Source organism: Arctopsyche grandis, chromosome 12 (assembly GCF_051622035.1).
Source record: "Arctopsyche grandis isolate Sample6627 chromosome 12, ASM5162203v2, whole genome shotgun sequence".
Classification (NCBI taxonomy): Eukaryota; Metazoa; Arthropoda; class Insecta; order Trichoptera; family Hydropsychidae; genus Arctopsyche; species Arctopsyche grandis.
This window is the reverse complement of record NC_135366.1, coordinates 3,200,617-3,223,237: the sequence shown is the minus strand read 5'-3', so window position 1 is coordinate 3,223,237 and position 22,621 is coordinate 3,200,617. Positions and strand designations below refer to the sequence as shown.

Sequence of the window (22,621 nt, the reverse complement as noted above, 5' to 3'; positions counted from 1 at the left end):
ATTATTTAATTTAAAAAATAAATAAAAACTAGATCGTAAAAACGTGACCAGTCATCGATTCTGAGTTCGAATCAGTCAAAATCTCGAGTTTTCGCATGATCACAAAACTTCATCTATTGTTACTACGTACATAGATAAAGCCAAAATTGTACCTGATTTGAAAAAGTCATATTTCTGTAACAGTGATCCGTACATGAATGAAACTCCTACCACCAAATGGTGATCTACCTCCTTCCAAATGGTGATCTTGATTTCAAACTTAATCCACTTAAAGGGCCCTAGCTTTGGAAAACTTTTTTAACTCCCATCACCCTGAGTAACATCAAGCATTATACTATTGTATTGATTTTTAAATGCTTTTTATTATTACGAAATTATGTTCACAATACATCTTATATCTATTTTAATAGCTACTGCTCTACTGATCATTTTCTATTTTACAATTTTAATTTAATTCGGTTAGTAATCATAGTATTATATTATTCTAATGTTAATGTACAGCATGATAGGAAAATGAGCTCAAAAGCCTATTTACAATTCTTATACTATAGTATAAATCGTGGTTACGGTAAGTTGTATTAGTTTCAAAAATATTTTAAATTAATACTGATTATTTTGATTCAGATGTTAATTAAATAAACATACGCATTTATTCAGTACTTCTCAGTGGAAAAAATGTAATAAATAACGTTAATATTTTAGCAGTTATAGTTGATAGTGATATAATTCCAATTTTCTTCATTTCTGGAAATATCTCGCAAAACATTAAACATAATGTTTTTCGTTTAATAATTTTTAAAAATTGGTTGCCTGTAATACATTTATTCTGCTTTACCGAGATTCTGGATATATCGAATTAAAATAAGTGATAACAATTTGTGAGTTTAGTCAAACAGAAATAGTGTTTTTGGCACTGAAAATTGGACTTTCAAATATGTAACGGCTCAATTTTAGTGGTAACAATATTGTATAGAAATTTCTATATAATTTTCTCAAATTAAAAATTAATTAATTATATTAATCAAAACTTTAATAATTTAAAAACAAGTTAAATGTCTTTCTTAAACTTAAAGAGTTTTTATAATTCTTCTTTTCCAATATCTTCATCTCTATATTTTCGTTTTCTTTTTATTTTACTGTTTAATTTTTTTATCTTTTTTGTATTTTCTTTTATATGTTTACTTTTTCATCTCTTTAATTTTGTTATTCTTACAATCTTGAATGTTTCATTTTTTTTCTTTTCTCATTTAAATTTCTATATGCATATAAGTATAAGTCAAGGCCCTTGGATCTATCAACTTTGCCGCCTCCCCAAAGTATGTTAAATAAATAAATTATTTTGTTTTGAAATCATTAAAATATCATAATAAATTTGATTTTAATTTCAACTTTTCATTCACATTGATACGGTTAGTACGAGTATGTTAAAAATTCGAATAACTTAATTGAATGTGTGAAAAACGTTCATAGGAAAAGTGAGAGTCACTGTCACCGATTAAAAAATGCAGGTTTTTCTAGTTTTACCATGCATTTGTCGGAAATGATGCATTACGAAAAAATTTACGTATTCAATCGCATTGCTTGGTATAGAGTTTCTCAACATTTTTATATAAAAACCTTAAAAAAACAAAAATAGTTCAGCGTCTGGGCTGACTTTTTTGAATTATGACAACCGTAGCAATAAATTTTATCAAAAATACAAAACGATAAATCACACCAGCATTCTATAGAATGCACTTTCGGAAGCCCTGGTAACAAAACCAGACTAAAAAACTAATCCTAACGAAGAAAAATCGTGAAACTCGACACCTACCCACTAAGTGTGTACATGTTACGCTCAAATCCGGTATCCATCACGAAATTGTTTATTTTATATAAGTAAAGCGAACGCCAATCAAAAAGGCTCCACGAGGAAGGAGAAGAAGGCCCTGACGAGCACGTCCGCCTCGGTTTATTAGTGTCTGTTTCATAAATCGAAACCGAGAGTGAAGAGCAAAGTCAACAGCATTAGAATATTTTTCTCACAAATTCGCCTATATATAGCGTGAATGAATTATGTATGCGAAATTTCCTACGATTTTCCCATAAAATTTTGGGTGCTAAATTACGCTGAGTCATCGTCGTCATCATCAGGTCCACGTTCACGGTTTTGCGGTTCCTTGACATTATGCGTCGGTTTAACCGACCACATCTTTAATACATTATGGTCGTAATAGGTATGCAAGGTTAAATAGCGATAGTAGGCGGATGTTAGAAACTGTTGCCGTTATTTATTGGTAATTGTTTAATCATGAGATTCGCCTGCTAAATATGCGAATCTTGAGTTTCGCAAAGCGAGTACCAATTGTTGGATTGATGGTGAGAAATCGTTGGCTTGATGACACGATCAATATATATGTATGTAGAACTGATGAAACGTTTCGATCGTTCAATTACCTTAAGTTTCAATCTTTTAGCATAAAGTAATGTATTTGTTTTGAAAATGTTTTGAATATTTAAACCACCAAAATTCGTTTATTTTATCGAGGTAAGCCAGTTATCAATATAATTTTTGTTATTAATCCACAAGAATAGTCGAAATATGATTTTTATAAGTGGACTTTAATGTAATTCTCATATAAAGACAATTTAATATATTGTCCCTATTAATTCAATTCAGATTCGTGTAAATACTAGTACGAGCTTTTAGCTCGCAATTTTACCGATTTAAAATTCAAAACACTTCCAATTAACCCGTTTCAACGAAAACAAAAAATAGTGTGGCCAGAACATTATCTCAATAAACATGTTTCAATAGAAAATACTCAATATAAAATAGTATTAACAGTGGGAAAAAATCCCAAGTGAAAATACGTACTTTTGACTTTTGATTTGAACTGGGCGACTACTTAGAGAGATTTGAAAGCTGAAAAGTACTACAAATGAAAGATAAAATACCCGACTATAGATTTCAATATTCATTAGGAACAGGAAATTGACAGATTTTGAGACATCAATCGAACAACACCAAGATATAGAAAAATTGCGCGATTTAAAAAACACATATATCTCCGAATCTCAAGCCAATCAACATCTTTTATTAGCAGATTCGTATTCACTGGGCATAGATATATAAGAAAAGTCATATCTCGTCTCTGAACCAAAAAAAAATTCGTCATTTGTCGAACAGTGTAATCAACGGAAATTATTTTTTCGTGAATTAGGTACATATACAGGCATATTATTGCATAATATTGCATTAAAAATCAATAGAAATGGCGTATTATGGATTAGGTAGTCTGAAATTTGTTTATTTTCAGTCCAAAATGACTAAAATTTTTAACGAAAAGAATAGCAAGGTGTGTATGAATAGCAAGGCAGTGAACTCGTAATACTTATATTTTGGTCTTGAAGATTTGAACAGTGGTAATATAGTAATGGTAACTCATTGTAATAAGTTGTAGCGAGTAATGAGCCTTCTGTCAGTTTGACAGTTCTCTTGCAACACTGATGCATTCGTAAGAGTGGCTACACTGACGCGTGCTTAATAATGGCAACACAGACCAACCAAGTCGTAATAAATACGATCAGAAGGTTGTTTCAATTATGATTATCAATGATTACAAATGGATTATATGTATTTATATGACATTATTCGCCTGATATTTATTTTTGATTATTTACGGTTCAATCTAGGCTAATTTTCAAACTGATAATAGGAGAAATTATTTACCATTTGCCTGTAAATGAAATTTGACGGTAAATTTCAATCTCTAATTCTGATATTGCCATCTAAAATTGATGCTGTTAATAAGAGCCGAATCTAAATTTTATGTTAAATGCGCTGTAATCAATGTAATACAAAATTATGTAACTGCCATTTCAATCGTCTGTCTCTATAATCAACAACTATTTCAATCAACCGATAATGTGATCATACGTCAATGTTATCAATTATATTTTCAATCTACTGTTAATGTTATCGATTTTATACTTTTAATAATCAAAAATTAATATTATCGACGGTTAATGTGATCAAATTCAACATTAAATATTCCAAACATTAATCAGCATAGTTGAAACCAAAAACAAATGTGCGATTTCCCAGACTCGTGTCCATTATCTCAAAATAAAATGTTCGGCAAAATATTTCATACACATCTTTATGACATTTTATCCATTCACAATTTGAGATGAAGATTTATTTATTTATTTTATTTATTGATACAGGTATAAACCCATTGTTTAAATATATTACAAACATCGATAAAAAATTTCGTTTGTACAGTATTATAGAGACATCTATGGACAAATTCAACAGTACTAATACCGTGGGTAGCATATCTATAATATCATCAAATTTTAAATGCTTTAAACCTGATATAGGAAAGGTTTTACAAATTTGGTGGAACCGTTTCAATGAAATGAGATAAATTGGCAAACTCTGATAGGAAACGATCGACCTGGAATCATGTTTATACAAGTCTTGCCAGCAACACCGGGCTAGGGAATGAACCAACGACCCACCAGTTGAAAGCATTACACGCTAACCTCTGAGCTATATTTCTGCTCGATATAAAACTATTGACGATATACATATTTGAAGATTTAAATACATATAAACGGGCAAATATGTAAGAAGCGACTTGACCTTTTTAGATACATATAGTTTTACATCTCAGAAGCTATAATCTGGTTTTTAAACATGGACATTTCAATTAATGAAAGTAGACAATCGTAGAAAGCATATCTGACATACATATTACATATATAAATAAACATACATATTATAATTAAACCACTCAAAATTTGACAATTTCTCTTTTTTAACCAGAACCGAATTTGTATAATAGGAAATTCACCCCGAAAATCAGCACTCACGTGACCTTAATATCGCTAAATCATCACTTACGCTTTTCATGATAGTTTTACGGAGAATCCACCATTGCGTAACATTCGGGCGTAACTTGTCCGATAACTTACGCTTTTGATCGCGTGTTTTCCTTTTAATTTTCGGCTTTTACATAATGACCGTGTTAGCAGATGTGAAGACGTTGCATAACACGCAGATAACGCAACGGATCGATCACAGTTCCGAAAGTGCGTAATATTCATACGTAATATATACATAAATATAAATTAAATAATTTTTAGAAAATTCTAGACATTCCGCCGACCGCATATCTACTGATCATATTATATGTATGATGTGTATAATTTATTATGTAACCGTTTCAATGAAACGTCGGCAAGTTAAGATCGATGAGAATTTCGCCGTTAATTAAAATACTTACAGCCAACCTTCACCCGGAAAATTCGGCGGAAAATTACTCCGTTCGACACTAGTGCATTAATTTACTACGTCGGTGGTTATTAGCGAACAACAATTACTTATTGAAATAATTAGCTACATTATTATTATGTTAGTACATTATGATAGTTGAGGTCATTTTGTGTTTTATCTGCTAGGTGAAACAATTTTGGGAAAATGTCTACACAGAGTGCATAGTGTCTGAATATTTTTATATGAATGACGTCACGTCAATGTTTGTTAATTAATGCTGTAAAAAATGGATATTGTTTGACCTTCTTTTCCTTGCGATAAAAAATTGGTTTGAATTATTTTAGATCGAGAAAGTTGCTTCAGAAGCTAAATTATATTTGTTCAATACTACTTCCGGTTGACCCATTTTTACTACATTAAATATAAATATGATTATGTTCATTTCAATTAATTACTATATATGAGCCGTTATATTTGAAAATGGGGTCTACGTGACGAGACAGAATGTTAAATTACAGAAAACACAAATATCGGAAGGCAAAGATCGAAAATCGAAAGATCAAAAAAAAAATGGTACATGGTAAACGGTACATACTCACTTAATTTGCGCGAGCAGGATACAACAGGAACAAGAGGAACATGCTTTTCCTGCCGTATTCTGCGCGCGCACATTAATACGGTAGGAAAAGCCTGTTCCTCTTGTTCCTGTTGTATCCTGCTCGCGCAAATTAAGTGAGTATATACCGTTTACCATGCACCATTTTTTTTTGATCTTTCGACTTAAGATCTTTCGATTTTCGATCTTTGCCTACCGATATTTGCGTTTTCTGTAATTTAACATTCTGTCTCGTCACGGAGACCGTTGAAAATGGCATAAGTCCATTTTCTTCATTCGAGAAATATTTCGCAAAACATTAAATATAATGCTTTGTGTTTTATAATATTTAAAAATACTGATGGCCTATGATACGTTTATTCTGCTTTTTCGAGATTCTGGATATATCAAATTAAAATAAGTAATAACAATTCGTAAATTTGGTTAACCAGAAATGTTTGTAGAACTGAAAATTGGACTTCCACCTTTCTTCTTCTAACGTCTTTTTAAACGTTATGATTCATATAAACGATTTATAATATGCAAATGTTGTTTAAAAGTATGAGTGGTGATATACACATTTTGCATAAGCAATGGAGATGATATACAGAATGTGCAAAAATGCCTATCAAATTTTCGAAAATATTGACTGTAGTATTATATGATAATCATCATTTACAGCCATTCACCATACACATGGATGAAGGCCTATCCAACACGCTTCCATTCGTATCTGTTTTGTGCAACATCTCACCCCACACTTTTGTTTTCTAATTTCGTCTACCCATCTTCCATGTGGCCTTCCTTTAATCATTTTACATTCTCTCTGGTACGATTCCATCACTTATTTTTTCCACCTTTGGTCCATTTCGTTCGAACTGCCCATTTCCATTTCAATCTCAATACTCTCTCCACTATATCAATTAACCTTGTCATATTTCTCACCCACATACTCCGCTTCCTATCTCTTCTCGTTATGCTGAGCATACAACGTTCAAAACTTATTTGCGTGCATTGGACTTTGCGTAGCATTGTGGTTTCAAATTTCCAAGTTTCACATTATAACTTTAAGATTTCTACTGATATTTTAATTATAACATCGGGAAAAACCGAGATGTTTTTCAGTAAATAGGTTATAAAGGAGAGGATAATTAGTTTTATTTATAAAATTAATATTTTTCCAATGATGCCATTACAGGCTGCCCTGAGCGACATATATGGTATTAAACTTGTGCATATGTATATAAATTGTAGAAGTTGTAATTTTTTTGAAATTATATTCAAATAGTAGTGACATGGGGTAGGATGGTTTTTGCCAAATTTGATAAGGAACCGTTTCAACAATGAAATCGGATAAATTGGCAAACTCTGATAGGAAACGATCAACTTACATAGAGTCACAAATATCCCAGTCTCACCAGAAATACTTCCGAATAACTTTTTTTCCATCAAGGTCAAGGCTTAAATCCGGGTGCCTTTGGATAGTTAGCATTTACGCAACCACCGAGCTACACTGCTATACTATTTTTAATGTTAAGACTTAAGTCATATGCTCCAGTTTCATGATCTAAGACTGAAAAAACCATTGTGTTAATGTGGACTTCATCCTGCATCCTACTGGCACATACGCAAACAAGTTGCACACAAATGCGATCAAGTGATATCAAAGATAATTCGAGTCACTAATTTAAGGTGACCATTCGTACTGGTTCTACCAATAAAGTACTGGTTATTTGGATATTTGTCCTGGCAGAATCTTTGGAATGATCCTGTCCTCTAGAACGTTCATTGAAGTTTTAAATGAGTCAAGAAGAATTTAGAAACATTCTTTTGAAAAACTTGTCCCGGTTTTGTCACATTACCTAAAAGCATGTAAAATGGTCACCTTACACTAAATTAACCTTTTGATCTTAAAAAATTCGGAAAACTTATTAATCTAGTTTTCTAAAAATGTATAATTCAAAAGACTACATGTATCGTTTAATAAAATGAATAGTGTGTATATAGATTTTTTATTTTTACTGTTTGATGATATTTTTACAAGGCGTTTTTACTACACAGTTTCGACATTTAATAATCAAATTCAAGCTTTACTACCACTTTCGTTTGATAATATTTCAGTCTTTAATTGCGACATATACATAGAGTATGTATGTATATATAGAGATTATTATCTTTTTTTATCTAATTCACATATTTGATATGTTTATATGAAAACTAAGCGTCCAATCTAGTAAATACATCAAAAGCCGACAAAAAATAACGGCAACTTCCGGTGTAAGTAACTACATCATCACTTAATGAGCTCATAAAAAAGCCTTTTAATACAAAATCAAATCGATTTCCGGAATTAAAGCAGGTACTTGTACTACGCATAACACTTGAGACAAGTACTGGTTATGCACATTCTAAGCTCGAGCTAATACGGCCGTACATACCATAACACCGGAAATAACTAAAAAATCAACACCTACTGACAAGTTTAGAGTACATTGCACAATATTTAATAAACCACATGACCTGAGATATGACCCAGAATAACTTCAACTGAGGGGTACACTCGAAGTCGCGAAATTCTTCTCGTTTCTACGTTCTACTTCTACGTTTTTGCAACGCGTGGGTGTCAGGTGTTGCATCATTATTGACGATGATGGCCTGACCATACGCCATCAACTTCAACATCTTCGATCAGGAAGCATTGCCCTCCTGACCACAGAAGCGGATGACCAAACGCGGACCTCATCGGTGAAAGCAAACCGACTGATTTTACCAATTGAACAACACTCAATTTCACAACGCATACCTGGTGCCTACCTGCCTGTTTGCCGATAACAGTTTTCTAATTCTATGCACACTAACTTATACACTTATGCTTGTTCAGAGATGCTTGAGAATGTAATCTGCTCATATGCTTATAATTTACTCTGATAGAATAGGGATTTCCTGGCCTTTAAAGCGGAAACGTCCTGGTATCATGAAAAATCCATTGATCTATAATGTGTATGTTGAACATAATATGCGGTATGATACATGGAACTTTAAGGTCACTGAATATGATATTCATTTTATTTTTTTAGATATAACTGGGGATTGAAATACCGTTATACCGGTTTATCGGCAATTCAGAAAATTTTCACCATCGGTAAATACCGGTAAATTTTAAAAACTATTTTATCACGAATTAAGTACATAAAATCGCATTTATTTGCATATTATATTAAACATCGATGTAAATGTTGAATTGTGATTATTTTTGATTTTTTTTTATTTTCAGTATTAAATGTCGCAATTTTAATCGTTTAACAATGATAAATTCACTAGTAATACAGACAAAACAAATATTAATAAATAATATCATACAGTCGTTTCAATTATGATGGAAACTTTTAAATGGATAAATATGATTAAAAATAAAAAATAAAATTTGTTTATTGTTACCAATTTACTTTAGTGAATTGATATTATTCACCGGAGATTTATTTTTAATCATTTGCGATTCAATATAGGTTCACGTATTTGGGAAAATTAACTGGTAAATTAAAAAAGTTTTTCATTTACCGGTAAATACCAGTAGTAATAAAAAATCATTTACGGCTAGCCGGTTTATGAAATTTGACATTAAATTACAATCTCTATATATAACCAATAACACTGAGCAATAAAAAAAATTGCCAGAGCGGAGACTAACCAATCTTTACTAAGGTTGACCCACTGAATTCGAATATGATAATGATTTTTGGCTATATTTTTCTATCTCAATATTTTTTTTAAATGTGTACACAACGAAAGCCTTCCTAACGCAATTACCGCTCGAGTAAGTACGTTTAGATAAAAAAACCAATCCTTATAAACGTGGTGAAATAAAAAACTGACCAAAAAAAGGCATTATAATGCATAATAATAATGACTTTTAAAATTCGCTAGATAATTAATTATAAGTATTTTAAAGCAATGAAATATCATAATCAATAGAAAAAACATTTGACTATTGATTACAATACTCATTTTGAACACAGAAATACTAGATTTTGAGTTAAAGACCGCAAAAGCCAAAAAACTGTAAAAATTGCTCATTTTTTTTAAACGCTCATATCTCGTAAGCGAGAGTGAACCAACAAAAATCATTATCATATTCGAATTCAGTGGGTCAAATTTAGTAAAGATTGATTAGTCTCCGCTCTGGTAACTCAAAAGCGTGATTTTTTGTCGATCAGTTTAATCATTCAATTTCACAGAACACAGCTGTAGTATTTAGTAATCTAAATATCTTGAAATTCTAAGTATCTTGGGTGTAGCCGGGTATCAGGCACTAAATTTAAAATTCTTGCAGTCGCAATTAGAGGTCATTGAAAGTAAATTTATGACGACCCGAATAGCGTGCACGAATGCATTCAATACGAATGCATTTCCTGCCGATTGATATCCAAGGCTTCAACTGTTTCGCCATTAGACTAAATAACCTATGAAGAACAAGAAGAAGAAGAAGAAGAAGAAGAAGCAAAAGTCAAGATTAATGACAGGAGAAGCTTGACAGATAGATCAAGTATCGTAGGTGTACCTAGTCGTCCTTGACTGTCGGAAGACAGAATGAAAATATCTGCGTAGGAAAGTTGTCATTAAGCACATGGATTACCTTGAGTCATAAATTACGAAGATGTAAAAAAGGCTTTATAATTGTATGCGTATAATTGTGAACGCATACACTGTGATATGTTGTCGCTTGACACACATATGACCCGGTTTTTAAGATCACAATATCGTTCTGTAATTATATCCAAATGTTACGACAGCATTGTCAGCTGCATCGATAGTGACGATTTCCATCCTGGTGAACGCCTGGTAGCTTTGGAAAACGTTCAAAATCAACAAACAGAAAAGTATAAGCCAACATGCTGAAACTGTCAGTGGAGATTAACTAGTTATTGGGAAAAATTGTTTTTTTTAAAAGAGATATAATTAACTAAAGATATATGATATGATACATTTGAAAATGAATAGGCAAAATAATATTAAACATAACGTATATATAACATGAGGGAAATAAATACGAGACTATTTGAATGTAATGTCAAGTGAAAATAAATTTTTACCAATTCAAACAATGAAAATATTTCAAACAATGAATTTACAACGTTTAACTCTATAAATTTAACCCTAACAACCCAATATTTAATGAATAGGGCCAACCCTTACCTTACCTTAAGTAACCTATCCTAACCCTTTAATAATACCAACCCTAACAATTTAATCTTAAATGATTAAAACCAACCCTGAAAATGTAACTGGTTATGATTTCACTGAAACGTCACTGAAAATATATTTTCATTTGAAATATAATTTGACATATACATATGTATATTTTATGCTTTTTGTAAATTCAAAACATTCCCTACTATTATATGTATTCTGTTTATTTGATAGTTTTTATTATTTTTCTTTTGTTCATTTGTATGTAATTTTTTTCTTTTTTTTATCATACCCTTCTGCTTTTGCTTATTTTTTGCTCATATATTTATATTTTGTTTTCTTATGTAGACCATTAGTTTCGCCCTGTAATGCCAGAATGGTAATAGATACATACATGAATTAACAAAAAAAGATAAACTAAATAAATAAGTTAACGGTATAATTCACAGTCATGAATCAATCCTCGTTAAAGTATTAATTTCATTTTTTATTATTATAATCTAAAATTAATTAAAATATCAAAAGTTGCTTCATTATTTATACACTTGCATTGGATCCAATTGTACATATAGATCCTTATATCAGTATTTTTATGACAGATACAAAGGGTTAGTAACTTAAATATAAAAAAAAGATATGTTTAACCAAATTAATAAATCAATCTAAATAGTAAGCAAATATTGATTAATTAAATCAAAACTTCGCCAGTGTTATTGTGTAATTGAAGGTTAAATATAGAAGTATAAATTGATTTTTAATTTGCACGATACATGTCCAATTAATTCATCATCAATTTACTAATTGGTAGTTCCAATTACATAAACCGTCGAATATTTTTAGACACGCATATTCATCGTTCAAATCTGGCAAAATGGATTTGGCTACTCAAAGACATTAATTGCTTTTTTAGGGATGAGTCAAATACGAGTTTCAAATTCCACATCGACACATCTGAAAGAATGTCGGCGACCTTCTATTCTGCGATATCAGACATTTAAATCAAACTTGACTCGCGGTCACCAAAGAACGACCTGTTTTTATCAAATAAATTTATTGTAAAAAAAAAGTCTACAAGCCCCGAGGTTGACATTGCTTTATTTTCATTGCAGAATAAAAAAAAACATGTTGCATACGAATTAATAAATTTCGAAATGATTTCAGTTTGGGTCTAGTCATATTGAAACGGTCAAGTCAAGGTCGTCCTTTGCTAGTATATGCATGTTCTTTACATATTGGAAATTAATGAGGTAACTAAAACCATATTCAGTATAAAGAAAATCAAATTATTTTGATATCGTATTATGTCTATTGGATAAAAACGTTCATTGTGAATGATTTTTCGTTCGTTATAACGAGGAAATCTCACATAGACGAAACAATAGTGCACGTTATAAGAAAACCTTGGTTAAAATACCATCACCGTTTTAGTACAATGGCTAAATTAGCACTAAATGCAAACAAAGTACAAAAGAATGGATGATACTAATTTATTTTATTATTCTTGGCGCGTTCGCCCTTTTGGAGATAATCAAAATTTAATAATCAACAATATATAATAATCTATTTATCCAATATATGAGATCCAATATTATCCATATTTGAAAGTTGCAAAAGTCAACTTTTTTTCATTTCTAATAATATTTCGCAAAGCATTAAATATGTATGTATAATATTTCGTGTTTAACAATATTTAAAAAATACAGGCTAATTTTAATTTAAGTTAATTTAAGGCTTTTCCGAGATTCTGGACATATCGAATTAAAAGAAGTGATAACTATTTGTGAATTAAGTCACACAGAAATTGTGTTTTTGGAATTGAAAACTTTACTTCCCCCCACTTTAAAATATAACAGTTCATATATGTATATGAGAATAAAAGTCTATTCTTGAGAATTACACATCACTGACTAATCAAAGCTACACTTTGTAGAGTGTAGAGAAATTCGAAAAGTAACCAAGTGCAATTATTGTCTTTCAATGAGTTGGCAAATCTCTCATCCTAATTATAATATAAAGATATAATTGACCAAATAAAGTATATTCGCTTGACGCTATATTAACCGGTAAACTTTGTAAATCCTGAGATTTATAACTGTCCTATTAACCTTTATCATTTTGTGCAGTTATTAATTTCGGAATTTAGCAAGATAAGGACACAAATATATATGTAGTAGAAGTATATATATATATATATATATATATAATGTGGTTCGGTGATTATTGGTCACAAAGCGCTCGCCCAAAAGTCACAACTCACTAAAAAAAAATACACACACACACACATTTTTTTCTAGATCATGAAAACGTGATCAGTGATCGATTCTGAGTTCGAATCAGTCAAAATCTCGAGTTCGAATTTTCGCATGATCACAAAACTTCATCTATTGTTACTACGTACATAGATAAAGTAAAAAGGAACATCTGGCAGCTGAAAAGTCCATCATACTAACGAGAACTCGAGTGCCGAATATTCCATATTCGTGATTTTCAGGATAAAAATTGTCTTTTGGGCGATTGCAATGTGACTATTAATCCAATTACTATATAATTTGCGTGTAAAAAGAATGAAGATTCCATTTTAACTGATACAACGTTTCTGATATGATTCAGGATAAACCTATGTACATAAAGAAGAATCGTGACTTGGAATCCTGACTCAAAAGTACAAGTAATATGTTGTACAGAAAAGTGAACATTTTCTTCAATATATTCGTATTCAATAACCAAGCACTGCTTGCTTACTTTTTCTTTTCTTTATCTTCATTTATATCTTTTTCTCAACAGTTGAAGTAAGACAGCTGAAAAACGAACGTATCGACACTTTAACAAACAACAACCGACATTGGTCGTATCTACGAGTATACATAAAACGAGACAAAACACCTCGTTATAACCAAACTCGCAGTCCATTCGACATTCCGACAAGATTTTCAGCTCAAACTCTCGCCTCGAACACAAAAACACAACCTCATTTTACATTCGCGCTCTCACTTACGCTTTTCAAATTTACAATTATTACGCATTACGGCCGCTAACAAGCATTTGAAACACACAATAAACGCCGAAAAAAAGAAATTTGGAAAGGCGATAAGCATAAATTCACGACAGCTAGCACCTATCAAGTATCCACCGCACATCAAAACTGCACCGAACGAATAATGTAATCAATTACGTAATATAATCAATATCAAAAGTAGGCGTGTGTGTGTGTGTGTGTGTGTGTTCATCGATAGCTTTTTCTCATCTGGAATTCTTATTAAAACCACACACACGGCCAAACAAGTTGCGGCCATCGAAAGTGAAAACGCGCTTTTATGTAACCGTTTTCGAGATATGCCACATTTGTCGACACACTTATTTTTTATAATATTATAATATACAACGTGACACTTACCATCTTGTCTGGTCCTTTTGCTCCCGTTTGGTGTGTGTTATATCTTTCAGTGAGCTGAAATGAACCGTGCGATCACAACGTTTAACATCACCACTGATTCACTGCTGTTTTTCTTTTTTTTTTCTTTTTTTTACTTCACCAGTGTCGTCCGTGGACGATTTTCACTGTCGGTACTACACTGACGTATGTATCACTGACGTGTTTGTTCGTGATGGAAGATTTGGTTCGTTCGCGCGCTCCAGCGACTGAATGGATACTGAATCGAAATGTTGCTTTCTACCCGCGCACGTCTAGCTGCTGCTACTCCTTCCCGGGTACTCTTTGGGTTTGGTTCTTGAAATGTTGTGACTGTCTTGTTTCGACAGTTTGGTGGTTCAGATCAGGTGGGGATGCTCTGGTCCGCCTGTGAAGGACTTGGTCTAATTAATTCTTCGATATTCCGAGGTGATTCATACCCCAATACGGTGTGATGTTCATGACTAGGTCAGTAATACTGTAATTTTACTATCAGAAATAGCGTTCATGTAATACAAAATTTTCCGGATAGTCAAACGTTTGCTGAGTTTTCTTAATGGGAAGCATTTATATTTGTTTTAAATGTACCGTATGGCAAAAAAGGCACCTGAAGTTAACACCACGGTCAAGGTTGTGCAAATATTTGAGCATCTTTATCACTGCTGTGTGACTATTTTGTCCATTGAAACCTCTTATATAATAAAAGCTCAATTTTATAAAAAAAAAATCTACGTAATATCTAATGTTTCATTTTTATTATTACAAGCTTTTTATTATTTTATTTTTATTTTTTATTTTTATTTTTATTGTTGCAAATCAATATACACTCGTCATTACAGATTTGCTCCAATGCGACGGGTGTACGTTAACGAAATACAGAATACATAAACAATCAGAAATCAGAAATACAGTAATACATATACAATCAGAATATATAGCATATAACAATTAATCAGAAATAATAATCATAGAGACATCTATGGATTATTTTTTTTGTGTACAATTTTTATACATATAATAAATACGAAATTATAGAGATGTCTATAGAGATATCTATAGATTTCAGATTACTTGGCATAATTATTACAAATTATACACAGGCAGATTTTTGTGACAACAGGAATAGATCTAATACCAATTTTCAGGAACCGTTTCAGTAATGATCAGATAAAATTGGCAAACTCTGATAGAGAAACGATCGATTTGGAGTCACAAAACCCCCAAATCTAACCAGCAGATGGCGAGGACTCGAACCTTTGACCTCAGTGGTGCTAAATATATACGCTACCACTAAGCCAAACTGCTGGCTCGCTACCACTTTGGCTGCTACCACTAAGCCAAAATTATGGTCGATCCGATGGAGCGTGAGACTTACGAGAACCGAGTATGCTGTCGCATTCGTGCAATGTGTTGTGACATTTTAATTATGTTATTATAATTGAGTCAATGGATCTATTATATTTGAATGGTTGGATAACTGAATGTAATTACTATATAAAATTTAACTACTCAAGATTAAAAGAAACTGCAGAGAATTGAATATTTTCCTCCAATTGTCGAACCGACGAAGCTTGAGACTTACGAGAGCCGAGCATGCTGTCGCATTCGTCCAATGTGTCGTGACATTGTAAGGACGTAAAATAATATATATTTTTTTTAATTACTTCATATTTAACTATATAATATTATTACAATATAATTCAATGCAAGGTCTTTAATAATATTACTGTAAGTTTTTCTGTTCATAACATGACGTTGACAATTACTTTTACCGTCTAAAAAATATAAATTTCCATTAATATAAAATATATACGTATTCCATAAATAAATTAATAATATCAACAACTTACGCATTTAATATTAAAATTTTATTAATGTAAATATTTTAAAATACGAAGCACGAACTCAAAACTAACAAAAAATAAAGTTCAGATTCTACCGACCGCTATACGCACGGACAATGTTGTATTTCTTGACCAAAATGCAATACGAAACTGAAACGAAATGTAATTGGCAATCGCGGGTCGAGTGGGGGGTGAATTCAATAGCATATACATTTTACGGAAGTCTCGTGCTAGATCCGTACGACTATAGTTTCACTTGATCAGTCAATCAGTTAGGTGAAATTCCTAACCGTGATTTTCAACCACTCCCACTTTTCCGATTGGATACGGAGGTTAGCTCTCATTAAAGCAAATAAATGTCTAAAGGCATTTATTTAATCATTAAAGAAATTGCTAAAAATTACATCGGAATCATCTGTCAGATCGACATGATGACAACTGGCTATCAGATACATCTTCTCGCCCCCCCCCTATTTATCTTCACATGTTACTCAGTACATAATTATAACTGCTACTTTTTGTAAAATATATGTATACCTATGTATAAAGTAGAAGTAGTAAATAAATAAATTATATATTTATATTTAGGTCAAATAATCGACATGTCCGGTAGTAAAGATATGTATGAAATTAGGATGGAGTGCATTTAGACAAATGAATGTTGTTTTTCAATCAAAACTGCCACTCTGCCTGAAGAAAAAGATCTTCGATCAATGCGATTTGCCAATGATGACGTATGTATAGATATGAAACTTGGACATTGAACGCCAAGATGCCACACAAAGTTCAATGCACTCAAAGAAATATGGAACACTATATGCTCGGCATAACGAGGAAAGACAGGAAGCGGAACACGTGGGTGAGAAGTATGACAAGGATAGTGGATAGAGTAAAGAGATGGAAGTGACAATGGGCGGGCCACGTGGCTAAAATAATGGACAGAAAGGTAGACAAAAGTGTTAGAATGGTACCCGAGAGAATCAAAAAGGGTAAAAGGAAGCCGCAAGGAATATGGGTAGACGAAATTAGGAAAATGTGTGGGGTGAGGTGGATGAGTGTTGTGAAAACAGAGACAAGTAGAAGCGTATTGGAGAGGCCTTCATCTAGCAATGGATGGTAAGCGGCTGTAGATGATGATGATGATGTTTATAGAAGCAAACTTTAAGATTCAAAACTTTAGAAGAATTCATACACACTGACCAAAAATATAACAGTGCAATTCAACCATTTGGTCCAAAGTAATTTTAAATTGTTTTATTTTTTAGCTGTATCTGGATGGATATTTTTGTACAAGTTCCTCAATGATACAGTTTCTATTAAATTTGAATACAATTCACCAATATGGTCCCCTAGTTCACAGGTACATAGTAATTCCATTGAGATGATACAGAATAGATTTATTACATTCATTAATTATAATATTTTTAAAAATCTGGCCCTGTTACCAATAGGTATATTAAATTGAATATGATCAAACTTGGCAGGAGAATAATCAATGATCTATTACATATGTCTGTTTGGTGTTCTCAGCGGTGTTATGGACTGTAGTGAATTAGTGGACCTCATAAATTTTCATACACCGAGGAGATTTACCAGATGCAACCGTTTATTCCACATCAAAAATTATGCCAATAATTATAACAAAAATTCAACGTTACCCAGACTTCATAAACAGGGAAAAAATTTAGCCAATTTGATTTTTTTAATACTAGGAAACAAAATTTTAAAAAAATTTTGCATTATCATTTTTCCAATTTATACAATTTCTAAATGCATTTCATTTATTTATTCACTTCGTGTAACTTGTTTTAAAACTCCTATTTTTTTATTTTCTTTTCTTATATTAATATTGTTTTTTTGAATGTTCTATTGTATTATGATTCAATGGTCCTTGCAGCTGTATATGAAAAATAAAATAAAAATAAATAAATAAAATAAATTTCAAAAGCTATGTTCACTATATTTTTTCTACATTAATTAAATATTTATAATTTGGGCTTATCGTCAAACAAATATACCTTCCAAGACAAAATTAGTTCTTAACATTTTATTTTGTTTAGTCTAAACAACTGTAGAATTTTATGATATATGACTATAATGCATAATGTCAACGATAAATATTTTATTAGACAGGTAAATAAATTCATGCTATTTACATAGTTGCACGAATTTCTATTATTGACTTATTTGTATGTACATACATATTTCTATGAATCGTAATGTAACAAAGTAGAAATACATAGTAGAAATAGTAAAGAAAAAAACTCCTGTGCACTTACAGATTGTAGTAATATTTCACTTCACTTTCTTTTCATATTTTCAATACGATTACAGTGCGATTACAGCACGTAGTACTGCGCCTTTATATAATTTTATTGTGCATAATTTGAAAATATTCCATTCGAATGGTTCCATTGAAAACGAAAATCTCACTCGCGATATTTTTGCGGTCTGAATGGGTCGATCAATTCAATTGATTGTTTATTTTTTTACTCTCCCACTCAGTGAGAATTTTCCTCTAAAATTTTTACAGTCAAAAAGGGCCAATTTTGTGGCATGGCAATATAAAAATTGCAATTGGTTTGTACACAGTTTGAGTGCCGCGCTACATCTTTCCATAAATTTGCTCTGCCAAGTGAAAGGATAATTCCAAATGCAGGTTTGTTTCAAACTTGCAGTGAAACTTCTCGAAGGTCAATCTATCTATACTGGCACTTGCTGCGATGAATTCTTGTCCACATACATACATACATATGTGTTCGATGGCCTTACAGAATGTTCGATGGCAATTAATATTTACATTTGAATATTTACTCCTAAAAAGTACTATAAATATTTGTACCACAGCTCAATTATTGGAAGGAAAATTACACTGTTCGTCACGAAAAATGGTTCAGAGACGATTCTAAATTCTATTGATAACTGACTTACCTCGATAAAATAAACGAATATTTGTTATTAATCCACAAGAATAGTCGAAATATGATTTTTCTAAGTGGAATTTTATTTAATTTTCATATGAAGACAATTTAATATATTATCCCTAATAATTCAATTCAGATTCGTGTAAATACGAGTATATACTAGTACGAGCTTTTAGCTCGCAATTTTACCGATTTAAAATTCAGCACACTTCCAATTAAGCTTTTTAAACGAAAACAAAAAATAGTGTGGCCAGAACGCTATCTTAATAAATATGTTTCAATAGAAAATACTCAATATAAAATAGTATTAACAGTGGGAAAAAATCTCAAATAAAAATACGTACTTTTGACTTTTGATTTGAACTGGACGACTACTTAGATAGATTTGAAAGCTGAAAAGTACTACAAATGAAAGATAAAATACCCGAATATAGATTCCAATATTCATTTTGAACAGGAAATTGACAGATTTTGAGACATCGACCGAACAACACCAAGATATTGGAAAATCATGCGATTTAAAAAACACATACATATATCTCCGGATCTCGAGCCAATCAACATTTTTTATTACCAGATTCGTGTTTACTGAGCATTCTATAAGAAAAGTCATATCTCGTCTCAGAACCAAAAAAAAAGTCGTCATTTGTTGAACAGTGTTATCAATATGTACCGAAATAATTATTCTATCCACATCGTTATTTCCTTTTTGTCTTCCTATTTTGTTCGTAGAGAATACCATAAAAAAACGGAGAAAAAATATTCATTCTTAAACACTTCCTGTCATGATGAAGTAAACAACCTGTTACAAAAAAATCACAAAAATATATATTAATACTTCGCATATAAATAAATAAAATCGTCCATAGATGTCTCTATTTAATTATATGCAGGGCCGACGAGAGGAGGAGAACTACTCGAGGGGCCCCGTGTCAGGACGTCCGATTTATATTATAAACTCTTATTCAATTATTTTAAAAATAACAATAAATATATAGGTATTTTTTTAATAGTTCTGATGGATTTGTCGCATACTAAAAATATGTATATTTATAAGATCTTTTTATGACATAGGGCCCGCAATTATTTTCCCCAGAGCCCGGGATTCTTGATTATATGTACTGTTATGTTTGAAAAATTGTGTAAATGGATTATTTCGCACATTGCCATTGCGCAAACGACAATCGTTTGCAATAAAAAATTGGATAGTATAGGGCGGGTTGATGGGTTTTGACTGATTCCCGACCTATGGAAACACTGTTTGTGTATGTAAGAGGATCGCTTATTTATGTTCAGTTGTTACAATGGTAATTGTATGTACGAAGAAATTGAGCTTCGGAGAAGTGAGCTGGCTGAACTCCAAAGGTTCACTCTGGCGTCTGGAGCTGGTGCGTCAGTTTATATACATTGTGGGTCGATGCATGCTATGTGCAGATGTCTTTGTCTTCAGGTCAAGTGTCGTAGTTGCATGATGACATCATTGCTGGGTTTCGTTCGTTTTACGATCGAGCAATGAACTCTTTCTTCTGGAATAGTCAAATGGGACGTTGCCCTCGAGTTCTGCATGTTTGTACAGGAGCGATGATGATGCCATCGTAAGACTTGTGTATTGTTATGAAATGTATGAGATCACTGGTTTTGATTCGGAATAGCACAAGTTGTGCTATATTCCTACAATAGGAAAGCCAATTTTACAGAACCAAGGTCTGGCCAACAACGAGACTCTAGGTGGGAATCGAACCCGTGACATCTTGCACGAAAGAATACAACACTCGCCACTACATAGACCACGCCACACTAATCTTCTCAACAAATTAACATTGCATATTGATATTGTTACGTATACTAAAATAAGAGGTAAGTAAAGAGCCGCCGGTTAAGTGCAATCGGATTAAGCCGAGGCGCATCCCTGACACTGTGCGACCGTTATAATTGGTTTCAAGGATTACTAAGTGCATGTAGGCTAAACAATGACCACCGAGTTGTCCGTTATTGGTCCCTTCTCAGAAGTGACCGATACCATGGTACCGTGGGACTGAATGTCGTGGGAATACATATCCGAGTACGTGACCATAACAATAGGCAAATAAACCGGACGTTGAAGATGCCTTGAGCGACTGACCCGTTATAAAGGCAGCACTTAGGCGATATCAAGACATTCTGGACGGAGCACTGCCAGTGCGTGTATCTCCTTAATCACCAATAAATGCTGTAACACGACTTTGGCCTTTTAAAGCTCTGTTCATACTTAACAGCACTGCACGACTCTGTTTCAAATATGTCATTTTATGATACTTATTTTTACGCTATACATATTCGTATTCAATAAATATATTATTAAATTCAAATCCTTCTAATTATTTCATTACAAAATTATTTAAAAACACATTGAAAAAAGTTTGTGACCACTATATCGTTGTATACAATGACGCACATGATGCAGCGTACAATGATGCAGCGCACACAACACATATTTGTGCTCTACTAATACGAAGTTTTTGGTCACAATTTTACCGGTTTAAAATTCACCACACATCCAATTAACCCTTTTAAACGAAAACAAAATATGGTGTGGCCAGAACACTATCCCAATAAATATGCTTCAATAGAAAATACTCAATATAATATAGTATTAACAGTGGGAAAAAATCTCAAATAAAAATACGTACTTTTGACTTTTGATTTGAACTGGACGACTACTTAGAGAGATTTGAAAGCTGAAAAGTACTACAAATGAAAGATAAAATACCCGACTGTAGATTCCAATATTCATTTTGAACAGAAAATTAACAGATTTTGAGAAATCGACCGAACAACACCAAGATATAGAAAAATCGCGCGATTTAAAAAACACATATATCTCCGAATCTCGAGCCAATCAACACTTTTTATTACCAGATTCGTGTTCACTGGGCATAGATCTATAAGAAAAGTCATATCCCGTCTCTGAAACATTTTAAAAGTCGTCATTTGTCGAACAGTGTAATTGGTCCAAAACAGCAAAGCGGCAGACTCATGGCACATAATTCGCGTGTATATCTCCACGATGGCCAAAAAGACGGATACGATACGTTGACGGATGTTGCTGTAAGGTATGAACAGGAAATGTCGACTACTGCTGTAAGCCTGCCGTGGCGTAAACGTGATGGTTGATATAAACGGTTCGGTGATTACTGGTCACAAATTACTCGTCACAAAGTCACTAAAATCTCTATAACGGAACATCTGGCAGCCGAAAAGTCCATCATACTAACGATAACTATCATAGTAACGAGAACCTGAGTGCCAAATATTGTGTATTCGCAATTTTCATGACAAAAATTGTCTTTGTGACCACCCCAATGTGACGAATAGTCCAATTACCGATATGAACATACCCATACAAAATGTACCAAAGAA

General features: G+C 32.3%; 1 protein-coding gene across 1 annotated transcript in view; it reads right to left on the bottom strand.

Annotated features, from left to right (window-relative positions):
• LOC143919933 (uncharacterized) overlaps positions 1–14,762 on the bottom strand; it is a 79,078-nt gene extending 64,316 nt beyond the window's left edge. Inside the window, exon 1 of the mRNA XM_077442532.1 lies at positions 14,440–14,762. Within this exon, the coding sequence (XP_077298658.1) occupies positions 14,440–14,442 (3 nt within the window). The 5' untranslated portion in view covers positions 14,443–14,762. The remainder of the gene's footprint in view (positions 1–14,439) is intronic.
• Positions 14,763–22,621: the final 7,859 nt, after the last annotated feature.